The sequence below is a fragment of the Stegodyphus dumicola genome, chromosome X2, assembly GCF_044657685.1.
Source record: "Stegodyphus dumicola isolate Sdum_Otavi_A_Nest chromosome X2, ASM4465768v1".
Lineage (NCBI taxonomy): Eukaryota > Metazoa > Arthropoda > Arachnida > Araneae > Eresidae > Stegodyphus > Stegodyphus dumicola.
Window position 1 is genome coordinate 95944997 of NC_140781.1, and position 22043 is coordinate 95967039.

At 35.0% G+C, this 22043-nt stretch overlaps 1 protein-coding gene across 4 annotated transcripts in view; it reads left to right on the plus strand.

Annotated features, from left to right (window-relative positions):
* Window positions 1-22043, plus strand: part of LOC118200614 (metal cation symporter ZIP14-like) — a 227741-nt gene that overhangs the window by 111517 nt on the left and 94181 nt on the right. For 3 of the 4 annotated variants that reach the window (XM_085808936.1, XM_085808937.1, XM_085808935.1), the window contains exons 3-4: window positions 14246-14357; window positions 17124-17219. In XM_085808936.1, coding sequence (XP_085665062.1) covers window positions 14246-14357; window positions 17124-17219 — 208 coding nt within the window. Of the gene's footprint in view, window positions 1-12288; window positions 12311-14245; window positions 14358-17123; window positions 17220-22043 lie in introns of those variants that run through there. The other variant, XM_085808938.1, reaches the window with a different exon arrangement.

The window sequence follows — 22043 nt, forward strand, 5'->3', positions numbered from 1 at the left end:
GGAATTACAACGGGGGGGGGGAGGTTCGAAAATATTTCTTTTCCGCGTGAATTGTTTCACCTTGTCGATTGGAATGCCTAGGTTTCTTATTTTGTCCTGAATTTCTTGCTCCGTGAAGTCGGAGTCTAATCCTTAACTGTTTGTCTGGTCTTTACCTATTCAATATCTTGCACTGAACAGGCAGTACATGGCCCTTTTCTCCTATAGCCTGTGATTTCAGAAGGATCTTAATACCATTCGACAAAATAGTCTTTCATTTTGGGGGGAGAGTTCTAGTAACTGCTTCTAGCTGACTTTCGGCCGGGAGCAGAAGACCTATGGTAACTGCAAGTTTTCATTTGCAGGTTGCTACAGATCCCCATTTGTTTCCTTAGCCTTCAGTTTTTGCTCTTCAAGATTTTCCAATTTATTTTCCTGAGAGATTTCAGGCGCAGGCGACTTTTTTTTTTTTTTTTTTTTTTTGTGCGTCTTATGTATAATTCAACCTCTTTCGTTACTTTTAGTTTTGCATTCCTTTCTGGCTTTTCATGTGGTCATCCATTTCCTCTTGGTTAATGGTAGCATCGGTCTTCGAGTTGAAATTTCCGGGTGGAACTAGCCCAGGCACTCAAGCCTTTTCATTTTGCGATGCACTTACATATAATCTAGGCGTCTTCACGTCTTTCTCTCTTAAAATTTCAAGAATTTTGCTCGCTCCTAATTCATCTAGCCGTTCCATGAGAAGGCTTTTTCCTACACTCTCATTATCTTGTTGTACATCTTGTTCTTGGTTAATGTGGCTAGTTGCAACCTTTTTACCACGTGCTTTCGTAAGCCATTTTTTTCTTAGCAGTATCATTTCGTATTACCTGGGTTATTTTTAAAAAGTTTCTTTCGGTGGAGTTTTCTAATTGAAGTACTAGCTGATCGTGCTGGCAAATCAGTATCCGAATTTCAGAGTTCTTAGAATCCATTTACTTTCTAAATAGAGCCATTGAAAAATCGCAAACACACTATAATGGCTGACGGAGAGTGCCAACTAAGTTGTTCTCACAGGTGAAAAATAAATAAGAGCACAATTTCGTCTTAATTAGTAATATGCTTAATTTATACAGGACGCCAATTGCACTGATCACCTAGGACACCAAAAAATTTTAGAGTAGAGCCTATATGTATCCGTATTAAACTCATATAATTTGGGTGTTAATAAATTCGTTTTTATTTGACTTTAGTTTTCTCCCAACTGCTTATATTAGTGAAATTTTTCTAATTTAAAGCATTATACCGAGAGCATTTGTATTTCTTAAACAAATGAGAATTTGAATGAACTAAATAAAAGAATTACTGTAATTCATCAACTTTAAAAGTTGCTGGGATTTATAGCAAAACAAGTAGTGTACTGGCCAACTCTTTAAAATTTTATTTAAAAAGTTATAAATTCAAGTCATGTTTAAGTAATGGGAATTAGTTTAGCCGGGATCATATTATTTCCATATTAAACAGGGCTCTTGTCATATTAAACTCTTATGTGCAGTGTAAAATAACGAAGTTGCGAATCAAACCATTATTGTTACAGCTAGCCTTGAATACTGTTAAAGCTATTAAAGAAAAGGTGGTTAAATATTTCTGCGTTTATTCTAATTACTTATCATTTGCTTTTAACCACTTATAATACAAATAAAATGAGAAGATACATAACTGCTATGACTGAGTGATTTGCTTGCAGTTTTAATATAGTTTATAATACTAAAGAGCGCTTAGATTACTGTGCGGTGCTGAAATTGCTATTCTAAGAAAGGTAAGGGCCGAATCAATCATTACAACAAACAGCCCTACCCTAAAAGCAGACAGCTCCTAGTCTCAAAGTACAGTAACCTCATACGCACCTCGAACTGCTCTCCAAGGCCACATTGCAGAAGTCGCTCTTGGTCACGGTCAAGGACAACTTGTGGCCGTCATTCGAATCAGAACAGTCTCATGTTAACACTGTCCTCAGTGGTAATTTTAATACGTAAAATTATTTCAAGAATATCCTCTTTGACTTACGTTGTTAAATTCGGCGCCAGAAGTAACATTACAGACTACGCGATTATTTTATTCTTTTATTTTGACATATACGATTATTTTGAACGTGTTTTCTCCCAATTAAACGTATAGTTTCTCTTCCCTTAGAGAAATAAATACGGTTATGAAACGATCTGAGGGTGGAGGAAATCAAACAGAATCATAATATTAGTTAAAACCTGAATTTTAACGGAAACAAAATTCGCTTATTTCATTTAACAAAGATGAACTTGACTTGTGTTTTTAATTATTAACCATTACTATACAACTCTTCTAGAAACACTATCTCTTTGTTTCAAATGCTTTTCTTTTTATCCATTAACTGAGCAATTAATCTGGGAGTATTTTCATTTATAATTAAAACCAATGCTGCATTTACATTTCAGTAATTGATAACAAAAACTTCCGAGAATGCTATAAGTAACTTTTTAGTTTGCTGCATTATCAGAAACCACTGGAGTGAAATGAAGCTTTTTTTAGGAAACACAAAAAAGAAAAAGAACAGGTGGAATAAGAAGCAGTGAGCAAACGATATTATAATGTTTGGAAGTTAACTGTTCGCTGTCCGGAATATATACATTATTAAGAGGAGTGTCTATAGTAAATTCCATTTTTGTGATATCAGTGAGTCTGCTAAGTGTCAAGATGATGCTTTGCATTAACAGATCATCGATTTAGAAGGGAAAAAAAAGAGAAAACTCTATTCCGCTAAATATTTTCTTGCCCTGTGCAATTTCTGTGATTCCTTCATTTTGCTACTCGGTGCCTTCCTAAATTCTATAAATTTTGCCGTCACTGAGTACAGTGTTACACAGTGCCTCCCCAAAATTTAAAACATTTGCGATCCCTAAAGTTTTCTGTTCGGTGCTTCTCTAAATTCTAAAAATGTTGTCGCCTGGTGTGGCCCAACCGGTAGCGCCGGCTCTGGCGCTATCCATGGCTCTGTCAAAAAGAAGAAAAAAATCTAACTGACAATTTTATGCAAGTTTGAATTCAATTACATTGTTAGATTATTTCGTAAATATTGTATGTTAATGCCATTTTTAACTTAGTGTCTTGACCTCTAATGATGCTTATTCTTCTGCTATTTACGGTGTGTTCTTTCTTGCTTTAAATACTAATTTAACTTTCGTAACTAAGTAAAATTATTCTTCACGTTAAACTGCTTCAAAATAATTTTAATTGTGCTTTTATATTAATCATAACATTGTTTAGTCCTATTTCTTGCGTTTTTAACTGCTTTTCGGCCTAATTATCATTTCGCATTAATCTTGCCCTTCACTCACATTATTACCCCTGTTAATCTAGAGTATGTTGCATATCGTTTTGATATAAGGTCTACCAGTAGGCTTCACGGTTTTTCTTTTTTTTTTCTTGCCATCCAGTTTCACTTTAAAAAACATAACTTTCCTTGTAAGATTCTTACATATATTAATTACATAAGTCATATCACTGTACTATGAATTAATGTTTCAGGGTGTGATACCAGTCTATGAAGGAGTGCTCGAAATTAAACAAATTTTATCTCAGACATTTGGTCTCTGGGGAAAAAAAAAGAAAGAAAATAGTTTCAAATAATTTTCTGTGCACGGTGATCAAACTTACATGATAATCAGTAAGAAACAGAACCACAGTATAGTGATGCAGTCGTTAACTAGGCAAGACATTGATTCACCAAGTGCTCATATTCTTGTCCTGGGAACTGTGCATCGTGTGGCATAGACCACAGCTCCTCATTTCATCTTCACTGAGAGGGTCACGAAGAAATTCTGTTGATAATGAATTATAACCCACAGACTGTGGCTAGAGAAATCTGAAGACAGTGAAGACCAAAGAAACACCTGGACAATTTGTAAAGAATGCCTGTTGATATTATTTGCATGTAGCTGTGCGATGTCTTCCATCTGTTGTCACTGTACCCAGCTGATGACGTTCACACCCTAAACCATGACTCTAAGTGGACGAACTGTGCGATGCTCATCAGTAATAACAAAAACATGAAATCGATTGACACATCGTCTACATTCTTTAATTCAGTTAATCACCAAAACAAAGATAAAATCAGGATTAATGCTGAATTAGCTGAAGATACACTGTACTATTCGCCACCTTGAGTAGTTCTAGGGGACCACTACCGCAAGCATTCACAACGATGGTTCGATGTTAGTGTCAGTCTCTGAAAACAGAAGCTTGACTGAGTATCTTTCCAGCCAATCAATGAGAAATTATCTGTGTCTTTATTAAAGTATCCAGATCTCTCTATATATTCCCCAGCATATTATCAACCATGTATTTTAGAATCGCTGCTGTAAAACGGCATTTCGATATATGCGCTAAAAGTTAGTCTGTCATAACACAGAATTTCTTTTGGAGTACGATGCAGAGACCTTCATGCTGTATGGATGCCCACGAATGACCCTATAGTAAATGCACCAGATTCTTGAAAATATTCTTAACGGCATTTCAAAGCCACTTTCTCTCTAATTTCTTTCTTTTTGTAGATAACAACAGAAAATAAATTATGTAGCCGTAAAACAATCTCAAAAGATAATTTAGCAGGCTAGTTTTTACCCTTTCATACCGTTATCAAGTCGTTAGTTCGAAAACCAATAATTTGCATAAGTTGTTAGTCTAAATATGCTTGGGTTTGTTAACTTCAGTAGTTATGCTAGTACTGAAAGTTTGCGTCTTCAAGACGAAACAAATAATAATAATTAAATATTGATCTAATAAGACGATCATAGTTAGTTTAACGTAAGTGATACAGATTTAATTTTTCATGCCTGGTAACTTTAAAATTAGGCCTGAAAAATTGATTAACCTTGGATATGGACAGTCTTAAGGGTCAAATAATTCTAACGGTGCTGAAAGAAACTAAGAGTTGTTTGGTGAATGCTTTAAGAGTGCTTAAATTAAGAGGGTGCTTTAAATATGGAATCTTCGAACACAGTTTTCTGTACCTGGGTGTGGGTATGCATTTGATAATCAGAATAAAGTTTTTCTAAATTTAACTAATTAAGAAGCATTAGCACTTAGCTATGACGCAATAGAAAAGTATTTTATGCTGTCCGTAGAGCTTAAATACCGGCATCCTTGTGTTCTACCAAAATAAGTATTTATACAGGCATTGCCATACATCAGCCATTTTATTAATCATATAAGTAAAGTGTGCGGCTATATCAAAAGAATTTTTATGACGATGAGAGAAAAATCTGTAAGCAGAGCACATTGAATTGTTAGAAAACAGCTTCAGTAATGAAGAAAATAGTCATTATTTCATATTAATGCTCCTAACATATCAAAATATACTCACGGGTGTGAGGAGGAAAGATAGAATAAATAAGTATAAAGTTCTAAAAGTTTTGAAAGCTAGCCATTCATAAATCCGGTTTCTGAATGAAACTCTTCAAACAGATGGTACTCGATCGCTTTGAGTAAACATTGATACATTACCCGTGCCATAATTCACATACCTCCTGCCCTAAACATCTAATTACACACGCAACAAAGGCAAAACACAGAATAAAGCCAAAACAATTTAATGCATATGCGTGAAGCTGATCCAAGAGGGTGGTGTGGTATTACTAGAGCACACGGCAAACAAGAAGCAAAGACATACAAAAGTACATGTATATTACGACCATCACATTGCAAAAGACCAAATGGGTCAGAAGAATGTTCAGGACTGGTTATCTAGCAGGCCACGGCAGATGTGCAATGGTTTCACACTCTTAGATAACTCCTTATCATTCGAGTTGTATGCGAGCAGGCGCTATCGCCCATAAATATCGCGTCGTAACCCATTGCAGCCATTAAAGCACGCATAAGAGGGCGTAGAATTTCGTTGCGATATCGGAAGACTGTGATGGAACCAGGAATCTCGCAGAGATCAGTGCGGCCGTTCATTGCTATACCAGCCCATACAAATAAGCCTCGTTCTCTGTAATGGTCTCTTTCGATGAGCTCGGCGCTCGATAGCGTGTCCCTAGCTTTCGCTATATTATTTCCCTTCAAAAATCGTTATTGATGTTAAATCGAGACTCATCCGTAAACAGTATGTAGCCTCAATGCTCTGGCGTGCAAGCGCTCTGGCATGCCATAGAGACAAAGGAACACAAACCACAGGTCGTGGGCCGTATAGTCCACCTTCATGTAGTCGACGTTACACAGCTTGGCCGGATATGGGCTGTTCTGCAATAGCAGAGAGATGCGAAGTGAACTATCGTGCTGTTAGTGATCTACGCCGTCTTGCACATAGCAACAAGAAGCGATCGTCTGTCGTTGTGTTAATCCTTCGGAGTCCAGACCTAAGTCTTCTACAGGGGTTTTGATGCCTTTGGTAACGATTCCACAGCCTATTGATGACCCTATGAAAGTCTGCTCTCTCGCAACAGCGGATTGTCTTGCTTCAGCTTAACACATCCGGGCAGTCTTCCAACGCATTTCAACGGGCAAATTATGTCTTCAGCTCATGCTTTCCACATTGGCTACCTCAAATTATAAGGAACTATCGCGGCTGGCAAACTGACGCATAGGTCCGGCTTGCCCCGTTTCAAGGCGTTTGTGGTGTGACTGCAGGATAGCGTTTTATGCTGATTTTGGTTGTTTATCTGCATTCGGCGATGCAACCTCTACCTCATATGTAAACTGTATGTTTTAATTCTTTTTTTTATATATATATTCGTACCTTTTCTTTTAGAATATTTTTTTTTTTTTAGCATGAGTGTATTATAGACCAATTTCTGTCGATTACACGCAGTTATTGTAAAACAAATTAAGCCACTTACAAGCCGTAGTCGGTGCGAATAGCTAACAGGCTATTCACACCACCTACGTTCGCGCATGCGCACAAGCAACCCAGGTACCAGCATTTTACGCCGACTTCCGTAGTAAGAGCGAAGCTTGTTAATCCTAACTCAGCAATAGAAACGTTGTTAATAGTTCACCAGCAAGAGAATAATTTGCAAGTAATAATTATCAGTTACAAAGACGAGGTCAATCTATATACATGATAATGTTCAGGAAATGATTAGATAAAATAGGGATTTAATGATGGTTCTAATTGCAAGAGAGGACGAGTAATTAGTTAAAAAATCTTTAGTGTATTGACAAAAGCGCTACAGAAATTACCTAAATTCTTTTATTTAACAGAGGAATTTTTATGCAAACTTAAACTTTTATGCAAACAAACTATGACCCTATTCTTATAGCATAGGACTGTCAGAATTTATTATTCAATAAGAAAACTTACTGAAAATGATAATATTCTTATACATTCATCACTTTTTCAGTATCCACACAGGTTTATAGGTTCAAATGCCATATTTCAAAATCAAAGTTATTTATGAAATAAAACCTTACAAAATCTGATAAATCATTTGTGTGTGCAAATTTTTAAATCTAAATCTCTTACATTAAATTATTTCTGTCTTTTAAATTACATCCCATTATTTATTTCAATTTAATTGATTAATGTGTTTGTACTAATATTTCAAAGTTCTTTGAAGCACTCTTTGTGTCCTGAAAATGCCAAGTATTTACATAAAAAAAATAAGCAGGCATACAGAATAATTCATTTAATAGTTCATATAATCGCTTTTAACTTATTTCATGTCTAAATTTTCTACACAGAAATCCTCTGTCTAATTTTTAATATCTTTTGTCGGACGAAATTTTTCAAAGAGGAATGAATTAAAGGCTTGATTGCGCAAAACACATCTTTAAAGCTAAATGTATTCTAAGATGTACAAAAAATGTCAACACGATTTTGCCCCCCTCTTCAAATCAGTTATTTAAACTATTCAAACCGATAAACATTGCGAACATAAAAATCTGCCCTTTTCTATATATACTTTAATAAAAGGAAATGTGTTCCTTCTTTTTATAAGAAAAGGAACCCATTTTCCTTTCTAAACTTTTGAAAGTCACCAACGCTTAAAAAATGATAAACTACGCCAAGGTAGAAACCCGCTCTTTGACAATTCAAATGCGCATGCGTCGTTAATGTTGGTGCGAACAGCTTAAGCAGCTAATCACACCGGTGGTGCGAATAGCATCGGCCCTTACAAGTGGAGCAGAAATCCGAAGCTTAAACCACCTTGCTGATTTCATACTGTTTTGGGCTCCAGGGGGTAATACTTTTGCAAGTCTATTAACTGAAGATGCAAATTTCAGCCATAATCATTTTCAAGGAACTATTTCTATTGTATTCTGAAAGCTCCAGTCTCTTAACTTGAGGCAGAAAATTCAAAAACGAAAGCAATTTTTTTCGTTTCAGAAAATAAAACAAAGAAAGGATACATTTCTTTATCATTATGCATTCCCTTCTCTAACGTAACATTTCTTAAACTGATATAAAATCTGGCAGAGAAACTTTCTGAATATATTTTCAAAAGAAAAGGAATGTGGTATATTATGTGCATGGATTTCGTTGCACTGAATGTAATAACAATATTTTGGGAATTCGTCAAGTGTTTATCCTCTTACCATTTATTGTGTGCATATTTGAAAATTAGTTTTATTTAATAGAAGTATAAGGTATTTTCTCCCTCCTTTGGACGTGTATCCGAGAAGTCCAGGATTCGAGTGCCAGCGAAGGCATTGCACATTTTTCACGTCTCCTGCATAAAAAATCTTAATGACTCTATAGCTGATAATTCTGCTCTCTTACAAAGAAATCTGAAATTCCGCCCCAAACAAACCTTTCATCCACATATTAGAAAATGTCATTAATAAACTAATCTTTAATAATTGAAAATCGTTCGAAATATCGAAGTAATTGAGCAATTAACCTCAAATAAATCCTATCTGCAGAGTATTTTCTCCTTTAAGTTTTTTCTCGGAAATTCAGAATTTCTAAATTTATCTACCCTGTACACGAAATTAGGTAATATGATAATTCTGGGAAGCTGGATCGATTCTTAACAAGAATCTTGTATTTAAGTCCATGTACACTGAATCCAATTAAAATATATTTCCGGTTTCATGAGAATTTTATGCAACTTTCTGAAAGCCAGCAGGACTTTATTTTCTGCGGAGCCGTTTCTCCTGGAATTTGATAGGTGGATTTCTTATATTTAAATCGTGTATATCCAATCGAATCCATTTAAAATTCAGTTCCCGTTTCATGAGAATTTAAGCGTTTTTATCAAAACAGTTATTCAACCTTCTTTTATACTATTTCCCATTTTATCCGAAATTCCACGAAAACTTATCACTTCTATCTAGAAATGGATTATTACTGTTATATCGTATGTTTCATTCAAGATATGTTACCCGGATTGCTACTAAGTGACACAATCATAGATCTAAGAAATACAAGCCTGAAGTGTCTTATGAAGTCTGTAGGGTCCACTTGCTTATCTTCTAAGTGACAGTTGTACGTGTAGTAAGTTCTTGTAGGAACTACACAGGAGAAGGGTTAAAAGTACCCTTTATTAAACTCTTTAGAATTTACAATGCGTCAACTTGCCTACGCCTCCCTTGAGCGCCACACTACGCCTCCCTTGAGCGGTAACTGAAATAACCAGAAACTAAACTAAAATTAGAAAATAAAATATTCACAAGTAGAAATTAAGCTACAGGGCTCAGGTATTCCTTTTTCTTAAACCCACGTCGAAACTAGTGGCAGCAAAGTAAATGCTGTTATGCCACGTAAACCAGCAATAACTCCGGGAGTAAAAGATCACGCTACAGAGGTGGCGGCAATATCCTAACTCTCTCTCTAACTTTCCTTCTAAAACTCGGTATTTAAACTTTCTCTTGAAAGTAGAATTTGCATTCCTTCACGTACGCTACCAAATTTAGATATTCTGGCATTGACAATTAGGGGTATGAAGGCTTATAAGAAAGCTTAAAATTAAAACTTAACTTGTTAGTTAAAAATAAATATAAATCCCTAGAAGTCTCATAGCCGCGTGAATAATGTATGCACATTGATTGTTAAAATGAATCATACATGTCCATTTTCATGATAAATGTGCATTCATTATTGGTACAATTTTTACGTCTTCTTTTAGCTGTGCTACTATAAATCAACTACGTGTGTTTTTAGTTTAGTACGCAATTTTTCTGTACTGTATTACAAAATATTTCATTCGACATTCTTATAACGTAGCTGGAACTAAGAGCAACACTAGGAAATAAATCATAAGACACTGGTTAACATTAATTAAGGAAAATCACAAAAATGATGATTACTCGAAAAGTTACAAGTAGAATTTAATGAAACTGATTCACATTATACAACACATAGTAAAGTATAAAATAGCATGAAAATAAATAACCAGATATTTATGGTGTTAAAGAAATTAGCATATGTATAAAATGAACAAATCGAATGTGTCAGTTTGGTATAGGAAAATTACCTTCAATATGGAGTATGAACCTCTCCTATAAATAATACAACATACGCAGCGATGTGCCATGCTGTCAATTATGCAGTCTATCAGTTCCGCAGAAAGTGAGAGCCATTACTCTTGTAAAAAAGTTGCAAATGTTGCAAGTGTCTGAAGAGAAGGACTGATAGCAGCTATACGTCTTCCTAAAACGTCCCAAACGTGCTCGATAGGATTCAGGTCCGGCGATTTAACTGACAACTCCATGCGCTGAATTGTTTGCTGCTGAAGGTAATCATCCCCGGTGGGAGCCCTGTGGGGTCTAGCTCTTGTACTTTTGGTGTTGGGAATAATCCTTAGAGTTGTGATCATATTTCCATTATAGTATCTCTCGCATGAGAAGAAGTAAACCCCGTATCAAGATCCATTCGTTTTATATTTGACAGGGCAGACTAAGAACTCTTGTCACTTGTTGTAGAGCTCACAGAGGGAATGGTAAAAGATGTGCATATCGATGATGCAGTAAAAGCCGTTATTAATGTTTTTATTCAAGCAACTACACTCTCTATATCTGTGTCAACAAGAAAGTTGCCAAAATATCCATATCTTGTTTGAACCTTGAATGCTGAGACAGGCTAAAACGATAGAGAACAACCTGGGGAAGTTTTCGCGGATACCACACTTTGTCGAACTTTATTGCCTTCAAATAAGCTAAAGCAAATGCAAGAAAAGTGAGGCTCTTAGGGATTAGTGGATATCCATGTTTGTTGGGATAGCATTCTCTACGTCAAGTAGACGAGAGTGGGAAAGAGTTGGGAAAGCATGCGAAACGTATAAAGACCACTCACTTTTCTTTCTGGAAAAAGGTGGCTCTGTGATTAGCACAAAAGAAGATCTTTGTTGCTGTATCCAATGGCAGCGATTACCCGCCACTTCCTGCTAGGCCTTGCTCAGACAAAGTTCTCATTGCGTTCCGCTCATCCACCTTGGAGCCATATGATGACAATTTTACTATGCTTAAAATAAAAAGAGCGCTGTTGAAGACACATAAGTCTATTTCCGGGCCCGGATGGTGTTAACTGTGTTCAAGCATCTTTAAGTCATTGGCTGCCCTTCTCGCTTTTTACAATCGAGTGTGGAAGGAGCATACATTTCCCGTGCATGGAAGAGAGCTGTTGCCATTCGTATAGCTTAATAAGAAAGAACTGAAGATTCTCTCCAACTATAGGCCCTTCGTAACTAAAGAGTTGCGTCTGAAAATTGTTGAAAAAAAAAATGGTAATGTATGAGTCTAGAAGAGGTTGTATTAGTAGCGCTGAAGTTAAAATAGCTCGATGAACAATAGTTTCACAACAAGATCTTTGACTGTAAAACAAATTTTAAATTTAATGACAGTCTCCTTAATTGAAAGGCCTCTAAAGAATTAAATTTTTTTCAAAATCATTGCTTGGTCTTAGAACTTCCTAAAAAATCAACTGAGCTGAAAGAAAAAGAAAATAACCTGCTACAGCTAACCTTCTAAAGCATAAAGAGTGCCGCAAAATTAAGTGTACTCATTATTTTATGTAATTTCGGGGACATTTTGTGATTTTTTGCCCCTTTTATTGTAATTTTAAAACATTCTTTTAATATTTTTATGCACAGATAACTTTATTTTTTATTTTTATAAAAGTGAAACATTTATTTATACTTTAATATTTTGTTTTAATATAATGTGTTTTGTTAAAATTTTCATAGTTTACCACCTGGTAAGAACATACTCGCCCTTATGTAGAATTTACATCGTCGTCCACTAGATGGCAGCACTATATTTTATTAATTCGCAGATTTTCGATAACGCTTGAATCTTACTTAAGCGAGCAAACATTAGGTCTTGTGTACATTTCCATAAGGCTCATGGATTTCCTGATTATTCAATTTGATTAGTTCACGTAATATTGCCTTATTTCTTGTATTTATGTTTTGATTTCTCATTATTGCGTCTCCTCTATTGTATTGCCAAATTTTGTACGTTTTGCATCTAAGTAGATTTGTTAATATACTTAAGTCTTAAAATCTAGCGTACCATAAGATTCACAATTACCTCTCAATGTTCATTATTGTCTTGCTTCATATACTTCTATGTTTTCAGCGCACATCACCAGCTCGCTTGACACTTTCCAGCTGCTTCTGATATTTTCTTCTACGTCTTTTTGCGACCTCCGACACTTTAATCGTTTCTTACGTATTAATAATTTTTAAAAGAAAAAATCTGAAAGGTTTCAGATTTTAAATTACGTCCAAAGGTGCGTTTTTTTTTTTTTTTTACGCTTTGTGTGTTGCCTTTATTTATTAAATATCATGTTCTTTGCACTTAAACCATAAAATTTAGTTCAGCAGCAATGTCGCAAAATAATTTTAAAATGAGCATATCTTTAGAATTTCCGGTACACAATTCCGTGCGTTGAAGATAAAAAGGTTCCCCCCCCCCCGTAGAGTGTTGCCATTGCTCGCTTTTAAATCGTTGACCCCACTATAGACCCTCTTTATATATTATACATATGGATTATATAATCTCAAGAAAGTTCGCAAGTAAAAATAATCAACAAGCAGAAAAAAAAATTTCACAAATTTTTTTAGCAGTTATCAAATTTGCTTTTATAGTGAAATATGCCCAGTTATGAGTTTTGGATTGTCCGTTTTTATTTATGTTTTCTGTTAGTTGTTAAATCGTACTTTCCTAATCTGTAACTAATATTCGTTATTTTATTAAAGTTAACATTAACACATTAAGTCTATTTTCTTATATCAAACTTAAGGCCTCGCACCAAAATCATTATCAGATAAGGGGAAGGAGACTCTTTTCAGGCCATACAAATTTTGAAGGGAATCCGAAAAGTTCTGGAATGGAACAGAGGGGAACTTTGAATAAAATGTAAGTTATTAAGAAAATAAAAGGCCTTACAGTATCTCCAGATGTAACAAAACTAGTCTAAACAAGTATTTCCCTGACTCTGGTCTACATTCACCCGGCGCCAATCGGAAGGTTTATGTCAGCCAGTAGGAGAGTAGTGGTACTTTCTATGATCCACGCTGGATGCCGCGGAGAGTGATCACATTCTTATAAGGTATAGATTAAAACTTGACTTACAAGAAAAACTACACTTTTGAACCCCTCGTAATTTGTAAAAACAATTTAGAATCTCAAGAATATGAATATGAATATGAATCTTTATATGCAACTGCTGGAGATATATCCATACTCATGGATTTTATGCATCTTTATTTTATGAAGGAACATAAGGAAAATTAATTTGCCCATGAAGTGGTTAAGACCGCTGAATACTGTTAGTCTGACTGAAATCAAGCTCAGACGAACGGGTTGACTACATGACTGGTTTTCGTGTACTATTTTCCCGTGCGTAAGGTAAATTCCATTCTTTTCCCCCAAGAAAGTTCTCCACAAGGGTATCCCTCCTTTTAGGCAAATAGCTCTTGTCTGCTTTTCTTATTCAAATATCCTAACTTAAAACTTGAATCCCGATTTCACAAAAGCTTATCGTACTTATCTTGTTATTTCTTTCTTTGTTTTGTTATTTCTTTCTTTGTTTTTTTAACGTCATAACCTTAATACATCATAGCGTCATCACATTACGCAATATATTAAAAAAAATCCTAAAAGTTAGTTTAGAAAATGAGCATTTTTATTTTTGCATTTGTAACTGTAAAAAGAGAATTTTGTTAGAGAGAGAATTTTAATACACTAAAAAAGAAGATACGCTAAACACAAAACTACTGTAATATATTTTCATCTGAGCGTGATATTATTGAATGTGTTTTACTTAAATATGTTGCAGTAGTTGTCTTATATTTATCATGCTTTTCAGTTTTTCAGAGCAGAAGATGTTCTATCAGCACTAAATGAGACGAATGACGTATATCGAAACATGGCTCGGGAACTTATTGTGTTTTCGATTATTTCTGGATACCTGTTTAAAGGTGAGAACTCTCTCGTCCATTACAGTTTTCTCCGATGTCAATTAAATGTTACTTGCTGCTAAAAAAGTCCTTTCCAAGTATAAAGAAAATACCTTAAACGAAGTCGCATATCATATTCATTTCACTGGAATTTTAATTGCAAAGGGAAAATGTTGCTTCTATAGGGAAAGCATAAAGTCAGTCTCGGTGAATTAGGAGAACAAAAAAGTACATTTATCTGTACTATAGTGATTATTATATTCTAGCTGTTTAAAGCTAGCGTTGGTAGACAGCCAAGAAATACAAAAGTGCAGATGCTACAAAAACATTAATAATTGCATCTCAGAAAAAAAATAATAGCATGAGGAACTAATGACTAAACCCAGGAGGGAAAATACCTTGAGAACGCTTGCTCTACTTTTTTTTTTTTTTTTTTTTTTTTGTGTGTGTGTGTGTGTACAGTAAAATTTACCGAATACGAGGATTACGTTATTAATTTACTGCGCGAACGGCAAAATCATATTCTTAAGTTAAATTTTCTGCGAGAAAAGTGTGTTAGGTGTAGTTCAAATGGAGAAAGTTTTTATAATCTAAAGAATCTTACATATTTTTAATTAAAGAGGAAAAACAGAGCAAATGTTAATTGAAAGGATTTTTATTACTGCATAATAAGTAGGTACATGGCACACCCTTTTTTTTTCTAGCTGGTGAATTATAACTGGGACAATGACAAACGCAGATTTTTAAAAGTTTCGTGGCAAGCAGCATAGAGTTTTTCAATGCAGATTCTATAAAGTATTCTCTTCTTTCTTTACTTAAAGCCCACCAGCGGCCGAGCGGTAAAATCGCTGAACACTGGTAGTTCGGTCTGAGGTTCGAATCCCGCGAACGGGCTGGCTGCATGGGCGTTTTCGTGGTTTTCCCCATGTGTAACGTGTATACGAGCCAGTTTCCCTTACCAAATCCTCCACGAAGGCATCCTTCCCCTTAGGCAGATAGCCCTAGTGTGCTTTGCCGTATTCTCAATACACATATTTTCTTCATTTAAGCCTATCTCCAATGCAAGCTCCTGTGCTTATTCATTATTTTTTTTCCCTAAATTTAACTATTCGTTTCTCTTCTTTACCAGATCTTTACCAGACCAGATGTTATTAGTTCTTCATTCAGATTATTCCTTGCTTTGCCACAAAATCTTCCATAGCAGCAAAAAATAATGGATCATGTTAATGCTTAGATCTTTGCATATGTTGCTGAATATTTCAAATGTCTTCGCTTTTACTTCCAGGAAAACATTTTTGTTATACTCTGTTCCGTTTTCGAAACCATGACAGGAGATATTCAATGCATAAAAACAAACGATTAATTGCGTGAGAAATTCTTCCGTAAACAGATGATATTTTCAGAGACGCAAATTGAGATGCAATACGAACAAATACTGTCAATTATAGTTTCTCAGTTTAACTGGAATTTGTTAAATAAAATTAATCCTAAAATTTTGCATTCGCATTGCGTGTAACATTTACTTTCATAAAGAAAGAATTAGTTTAAATAATAAAGTTATTGCCGCTGGTTTAGGACCTTGTCGCTTTTGTTGGCGCTATACCTGTATTTGGTAATCTGGAATATCGTAGTAAGTTATTGCTGATAAAGGGCGCTTGTGAAGGTCGCTGTTCTTGACTACTGTGCTAGGAGCCCGATTCAGAACACGGAACCCGACACGCAGTGCTTAAACCTTTGAAGTTAAAACTAATGTCTGGATCCGAATGAGTTGGAGCCATGTCTTCTATGCTGCGAGTGTGGCTGCTATAGAGCCTTCTCGGGGCTTTAATAATAAGGCACTGATATTTGATAGATACCTCACACAGTGACGCAAACGAGTCCGTGAGCTTGGTTGAGACTCCGGTCTGGTGGCAAGTGTTCCGTCGTTAGCTTGTGAGCTAGAGAGTGAAATGCTGATCGATGCTGCTATGACGCAGTTTGTTGGACGGGTTGCACGAGCATCTGCTCAACGTTGCTGTAACGTAGGTGGTTGTCTGTATGGAAGAAGCAGCACCAAAGCAGCCAATCACTTTCTAAAGTCACCAGGTACGGAATCGTTTTAGATGTTGTTAGGGTTGTTGCCTTTGCTTTTGGACCTTGACGGTCGTGGCGCCATTTATATTTGGTAATCTGAACCAATTGCTCTTAATCTACGTAGTACGAAACTGTTAATGGTGATGTCCACTGATAAAGAACTTATGTAACGGACTGACTTTAGCTACTCTTCTCGTGGCCAGGTTCAGAAAGCGCAACCTTCTGGCCCTCAGCACGGTGCTTAAACCAGTCTGGCCAAAAATACTGCCTGGAACAAAACAGTTTAGATCGATGTGTTTTCTGCACGGCGAGCATGACTACTACAGAATCAGACATTTTCTATCGTTTAATATCCATTTCACTATTTTTATGCAAGCAAGTAAAATTAGATCCATAATGATTTGTATAATTATTTGAAGATAAGATACAACAATATTTACATGTCTTCTTTTTGCAATGGAAAAAGATGCGCTGCATTAAGTAATTAAGAAATTTTATACTTATTTAAACCAGAGAGAAAGTTCGATTTGTGTTTTCTCATAGTTTATATATTTTTCAACTTTTACTTTCTTAAGCTTTGATAGATGAGCTATATACTTTAATACCTAGTTGAAACAAAAATAAATGTAAGCCTCATGAACTATTATCTTAAGATGCTGCTTTTCTATTGTTTAAGTTTACATTTATATCTTGATTTATTTATGTTTTCTATAGGTTTATCAATTCAAGTAAAGGACTCGGAGAATGACTTTCTTGATGACATATTTCTGCATTATGGTGAACACTGTGGGGACTATATACCACAAAGTGGTAAGAAAATATTTTTCTTTGCGCAATACTTTAATTTTTTTTTTCTGTAATAAGCATTTGAAGAAATTTTTAAATGTGTTTTCCACTGCGTTAAATACACAGCAAGCAAATACATTACCAGATTAGCAATATGATAACAAATATATTTAAACATTCATGAAAATATGAAAAAAAAACTTTACAAAATAACAATAACTACATTTAGAGGCGTAACCAGGGCTTAATTTCCTAAATTAGAAATGCCTGTGGAAGGCCGCGAGGAAAGAGGAACAAAAATAAATAAAATAATTAGTAAAACAGAAAACAAATAATTAATAACTAAAATTATTAAATAATTATTAATTAAAATAGCTAAAATTAAAATTCAATAAAATGTAAAGAACTAAATAAAAATTAGAAGAGAAACTCGCCACTGTAAAACTCAGAATTAGGCAAAACAGTAAACGTCTTTTGGCGTACATTTTAAACAAAACTACATAGATTTTTGAGGAAAATTAGTTACAAGTCCCTCTTCTTCAAAAGCAAAAAGTATTCTGCTGCTTAAGCAAAGAAACGTACGAAAAGAAAGAAAAGCCCAGCGCTTTCTGACCAGAATCTCCTGCCAATATAATACCACCTGTCAAACAAAATACGACAGAGAAAAAAAAAATTCTTCGCATCCGAGGATTAATTGAGAACAAATGTAAGGTCCTGAACAAGTTATTATTTTCGTCCCTCGTATTTGGTTATATCTTTCCAAAACGTCTGTCTTTCCTTCGGTAACCACTGGTGTTGGACGTGTTTGATTATCAGTGTTGGACGTGTTTGATTATCAGTGTTGGACGCGTTCAAACATATGTTCGACCACTTCCGTCACTTGCGGGAAAGAAAGATTAACTCGCTGTCATAAATTTATTTCAATTTCTGATTCGTAAGTCTCTGACATGCAACTTGGGGGGGGGATATTTCTTTAAAAGTCTCAACCTTTGTCCAAGGTTTGTTTCTGAGGGAAGGGCGGGTATGAATTCACAGTATAGATTGAATTTTAAGGTTTATTTACTACCAAAATAAAATTTGGAGTTAAAAGGAATTTCTGTTGAAAATGGGGTTCAGTTACATAAAAGAAATGCCGAAGCCCTATTATTTAGGACTCCGGTTCGCTTCGGCTAAAATTACGATTTATCTCAAAAACTGAGAAATAGTGGAGTAGCGCTTCGATGCAATTTATGCATTGGGTATAACGATGTAAAAAGTTCATTGGTGTTCAAAATTAAGAAAATTTTTACATTTAGTTGATTTTTCAAAATATAGATAAATTTTAATGAAATTTGGTATGGACATGGGTTGATGTAAATCACAATAAATTACATTGTGTAACCTTCATGCTACATACGCAGGATCACGCGTAAGGCTTATCAGCAGGAAGATTTAAAACAGAGGTTGAAAGATTGAGCCAAAAACGAAAAGGGGCTAATAGGGAGGATGCTACAGCTCTGATAACGTGACTACTAAAAAATTAGGCAGCTTATAAGTCCCTGTGGCAGTCAGCCCATTCCTGAAGTAGCGCAGTTTTCAGGTCATAGACGTTTCTGGAAAGGAGAAGGAGGTTGCAATTGCCCTCCCAAATTCACCCTAGACGAGTTCTGTAGGGTTTAGATCAAGCCGACCAACCCATCCACTTTACATCTCGACTTTCCAGAAAATCATGCGTCAAATTAGTCCTATGTGAATGACGGTCCACATAAGACACATAACACTTAAAACACATAAAATGAACTGAGGGTCAACTGCACTCTTGAAAAGGCCAACATCTCTTCCATTTACTTCGCAGCAGATACACAACCTCTTTCAAAGATCTGAAGGTCTGTGCACCTATATAATACGATGCTTGCCCAGACTATTCTGCTGCCCTTTCTGGGATGGTAGAGGACAGATAGTGGGACCTTGGTTCTCTCCAAATAAAAGTGAGTCGAAAATTAGTGTCTAGGCTTAATCAGGGCTCATTTGTGAAAAGAATTGTTCCTCGCTGATTCTTGGTCCATAAACGCTGTTCTCTCCACCATGCTAAACAGTCTCATTTATGCGCAGAAATAAGTGGGATGAAAACACCAGGTCTTCTTTGTAAACAGACCTCTCTCATGAGCCCTTGTAGAAACATCAACCATAGGAACTCGGCGTCTTGTGATCGCATGGTTGTCACTGGACAGCTGAAAAACAGTTGCACTCCTTTTACGTCTTATTGAAATAGACAAATATCGATTTTCACTCGTCGTCATAGATCTCGAAAAACCTTGTATATGCCTTTCTCTCTACGGATCTAGTATCCTTAAATAGTTTCCTTAAATTGCACATGACGCTGGACGTTACATTGAAGTCTCGAGCAATCTGCACTTGAGAGTGATGTGCTTCCCATCTCCCTAAGATTCTGTACCTCATTCCATTTCTTTACTGTTTTATTGGTTACTTTAATTATAGGTTTTTAAATTTCACCGAATGTTGCCCAAATAAATAAAAATCTCGAAAGTCGGCTAGGAGTGCGAGCGAACAAAATGCAGAAAATGCCATGTGTGCTTTTAATAGTCTTTCCCCTAAGTACTTGCCAGCACGCACGAGTGGCTTGCATATTCGATATTGTAGATCTGCATTTTTTGTTTGGAAGCATAATTTCTGTTAAGTATGATTCTGGAAAGTCGCAAAAATATGTAAATTCTCTTGAATTGGATCACCAGTGTATTCCTAAGAATTTAGAATTTGCATAGATCACTATACGAAACAACAGGCGCAGGCATATAATACAAAACACACAAGGGTTATCTGGAGAAGGGAGTCTTCGTGGATGACTTTCTAAAAGAATCAGGCTCGTATTCACGTTACGCATGGGGAAAACCACAAAAAATAATCAAGCAGCTAGACGTTCGTCTGGGTTCTAACCCAGCTCCGAACTCCCAGTTACTAGTGGTCTTCCCCGCTCGGCCACTGGTGCTGTCCCTCCTCTGGAAAATGATCAGCAGTTTGAATTTAATTTAATAGACAATTGCACGAAAGATGCTCTTTCTGAAAATGAATATTTTAAACTATATCAAAGGAACATAGAAGGATTAGTAAACTCAAAAGACATTTGAACTCATTGAATAGTAAGTAGGCTATTAAGTAAATAAGCAACACTAGCAAGCATAAAACTATCAAATAAAATAAAAAGTATAGATAAAACTCATTAAATCAAAACACAATTTTGGATGTTTGTTTAGATATAATAACTTAAATTTGTTTTTGTAGCAACTCTCTGTAACTTATTTTTCCTATGTGATTATACTGTAGAAATATTAGTGAAAAAAAGAGGAAACGGAAAAAAATTTTCATGTAAGTAAAAAAGATATATAAATAGCATTAAAAATATCTTCTATTAATTACAGTAAGGGGATAAATAATAATATTATTATAGATTGGGCAGTTACAAAGCATATTAATTAAATTTATAAATTATATCAATTACATTTATAATTAAAACGTGCCATCTTTCCTTACAAATAATGTTACTGAAGTCTGAACTAGACTAGAAAACTTAATTTTGTTAGTTAGCTAGCGAACGATTATTCGTAACCAAAGTTTATACTACAGTGTTAGAAATATTTTTGTTAATTAAAGTAATGATGCAAATGTTTATAAAAACTATCATTTGAATATAAATCACATGCACACAGTGCAACAATGTACAAGGTCTAATACATAAAAATGTAGGCAATAAAAACAAATATATGAAGTGGGCTTAAAATGAAATGGTTGAATAGAAAAGTAAAAATCCCCAGATACATAACACAAGGCATGAGAATCACTTTTAGTTGTCATGCTGCTGCTGCAAACGTTCATGATTTTCAAATGTAAATTAAAAGCATTCAAACTGAATCAATAAGAGAAATGAACGAAAAAAATAAGTACTTGAATTATTAAGAAATTCGTTAATTGATTTAGATTGCTGAGTTTGCTAAGCAGTAATTGACACCATTAAGGAAATAGGGTGTTAAGCGACGTGGGAAATGAATTAAAGACATTATGCTTTTCGCAGCGACAATACTTGCCATGTTTTGTGGGTGATAAATCCACTATAATGTAAAAGTCCAATCATTTTGGAAAACTATGCTAAAGACATTTCTGTTGTTATAACATAGAGACTGTGACGAAGTTAAATTTCTTAAAATAATCAAGATAAAAAATGGGAAAGTAAATAACAACGTAAAAAGACATAGCTGTTACAACAATATTTGTATGAATTTAAAACTGCTTAACAAACTGAAATTTTAGATTTAATAAATTGAGTTTTAAAAATAAAAAAGAGAAATCATTGTATAAAATATTGCATTTGAAATAAGTTAAAATAATTATGCTAACAAAAGAAATGTGTTAATATTTGTCTAGAAAGGAAGAAATATATAAACTCTGGTAAAAACAGATATCGGCATCTTCTCTCAAATCCAATCACTGACAAGTTAATATTGACATATGTATGTTTACAGAAAACTAATCTATCAATTCTATATATGACACAACCCTGCATAGCATTAACAAGATCTTGTTTGTGATTCTTTTAGGCACTGCAAAAGTGTAACACGGACGTTAGCGTAATTCGTTTCTGCTTTAGACAAACCGATATTTATTTTCAGTGCAAAATTTCCATAAATTTGAAAGACAAAAATAACGGTTTCGAGTCTCCACCAAATACCCAATTTATTGAGATAAAATGACTTATGGTAGTAACCATACTCTTGTTAGAAGTCAAAGCTCTCATTAGTTAAGACGCCCTCTCTAAAATAACGTTGAGATTACTTATTGCGGAATGATGGAGAGAGT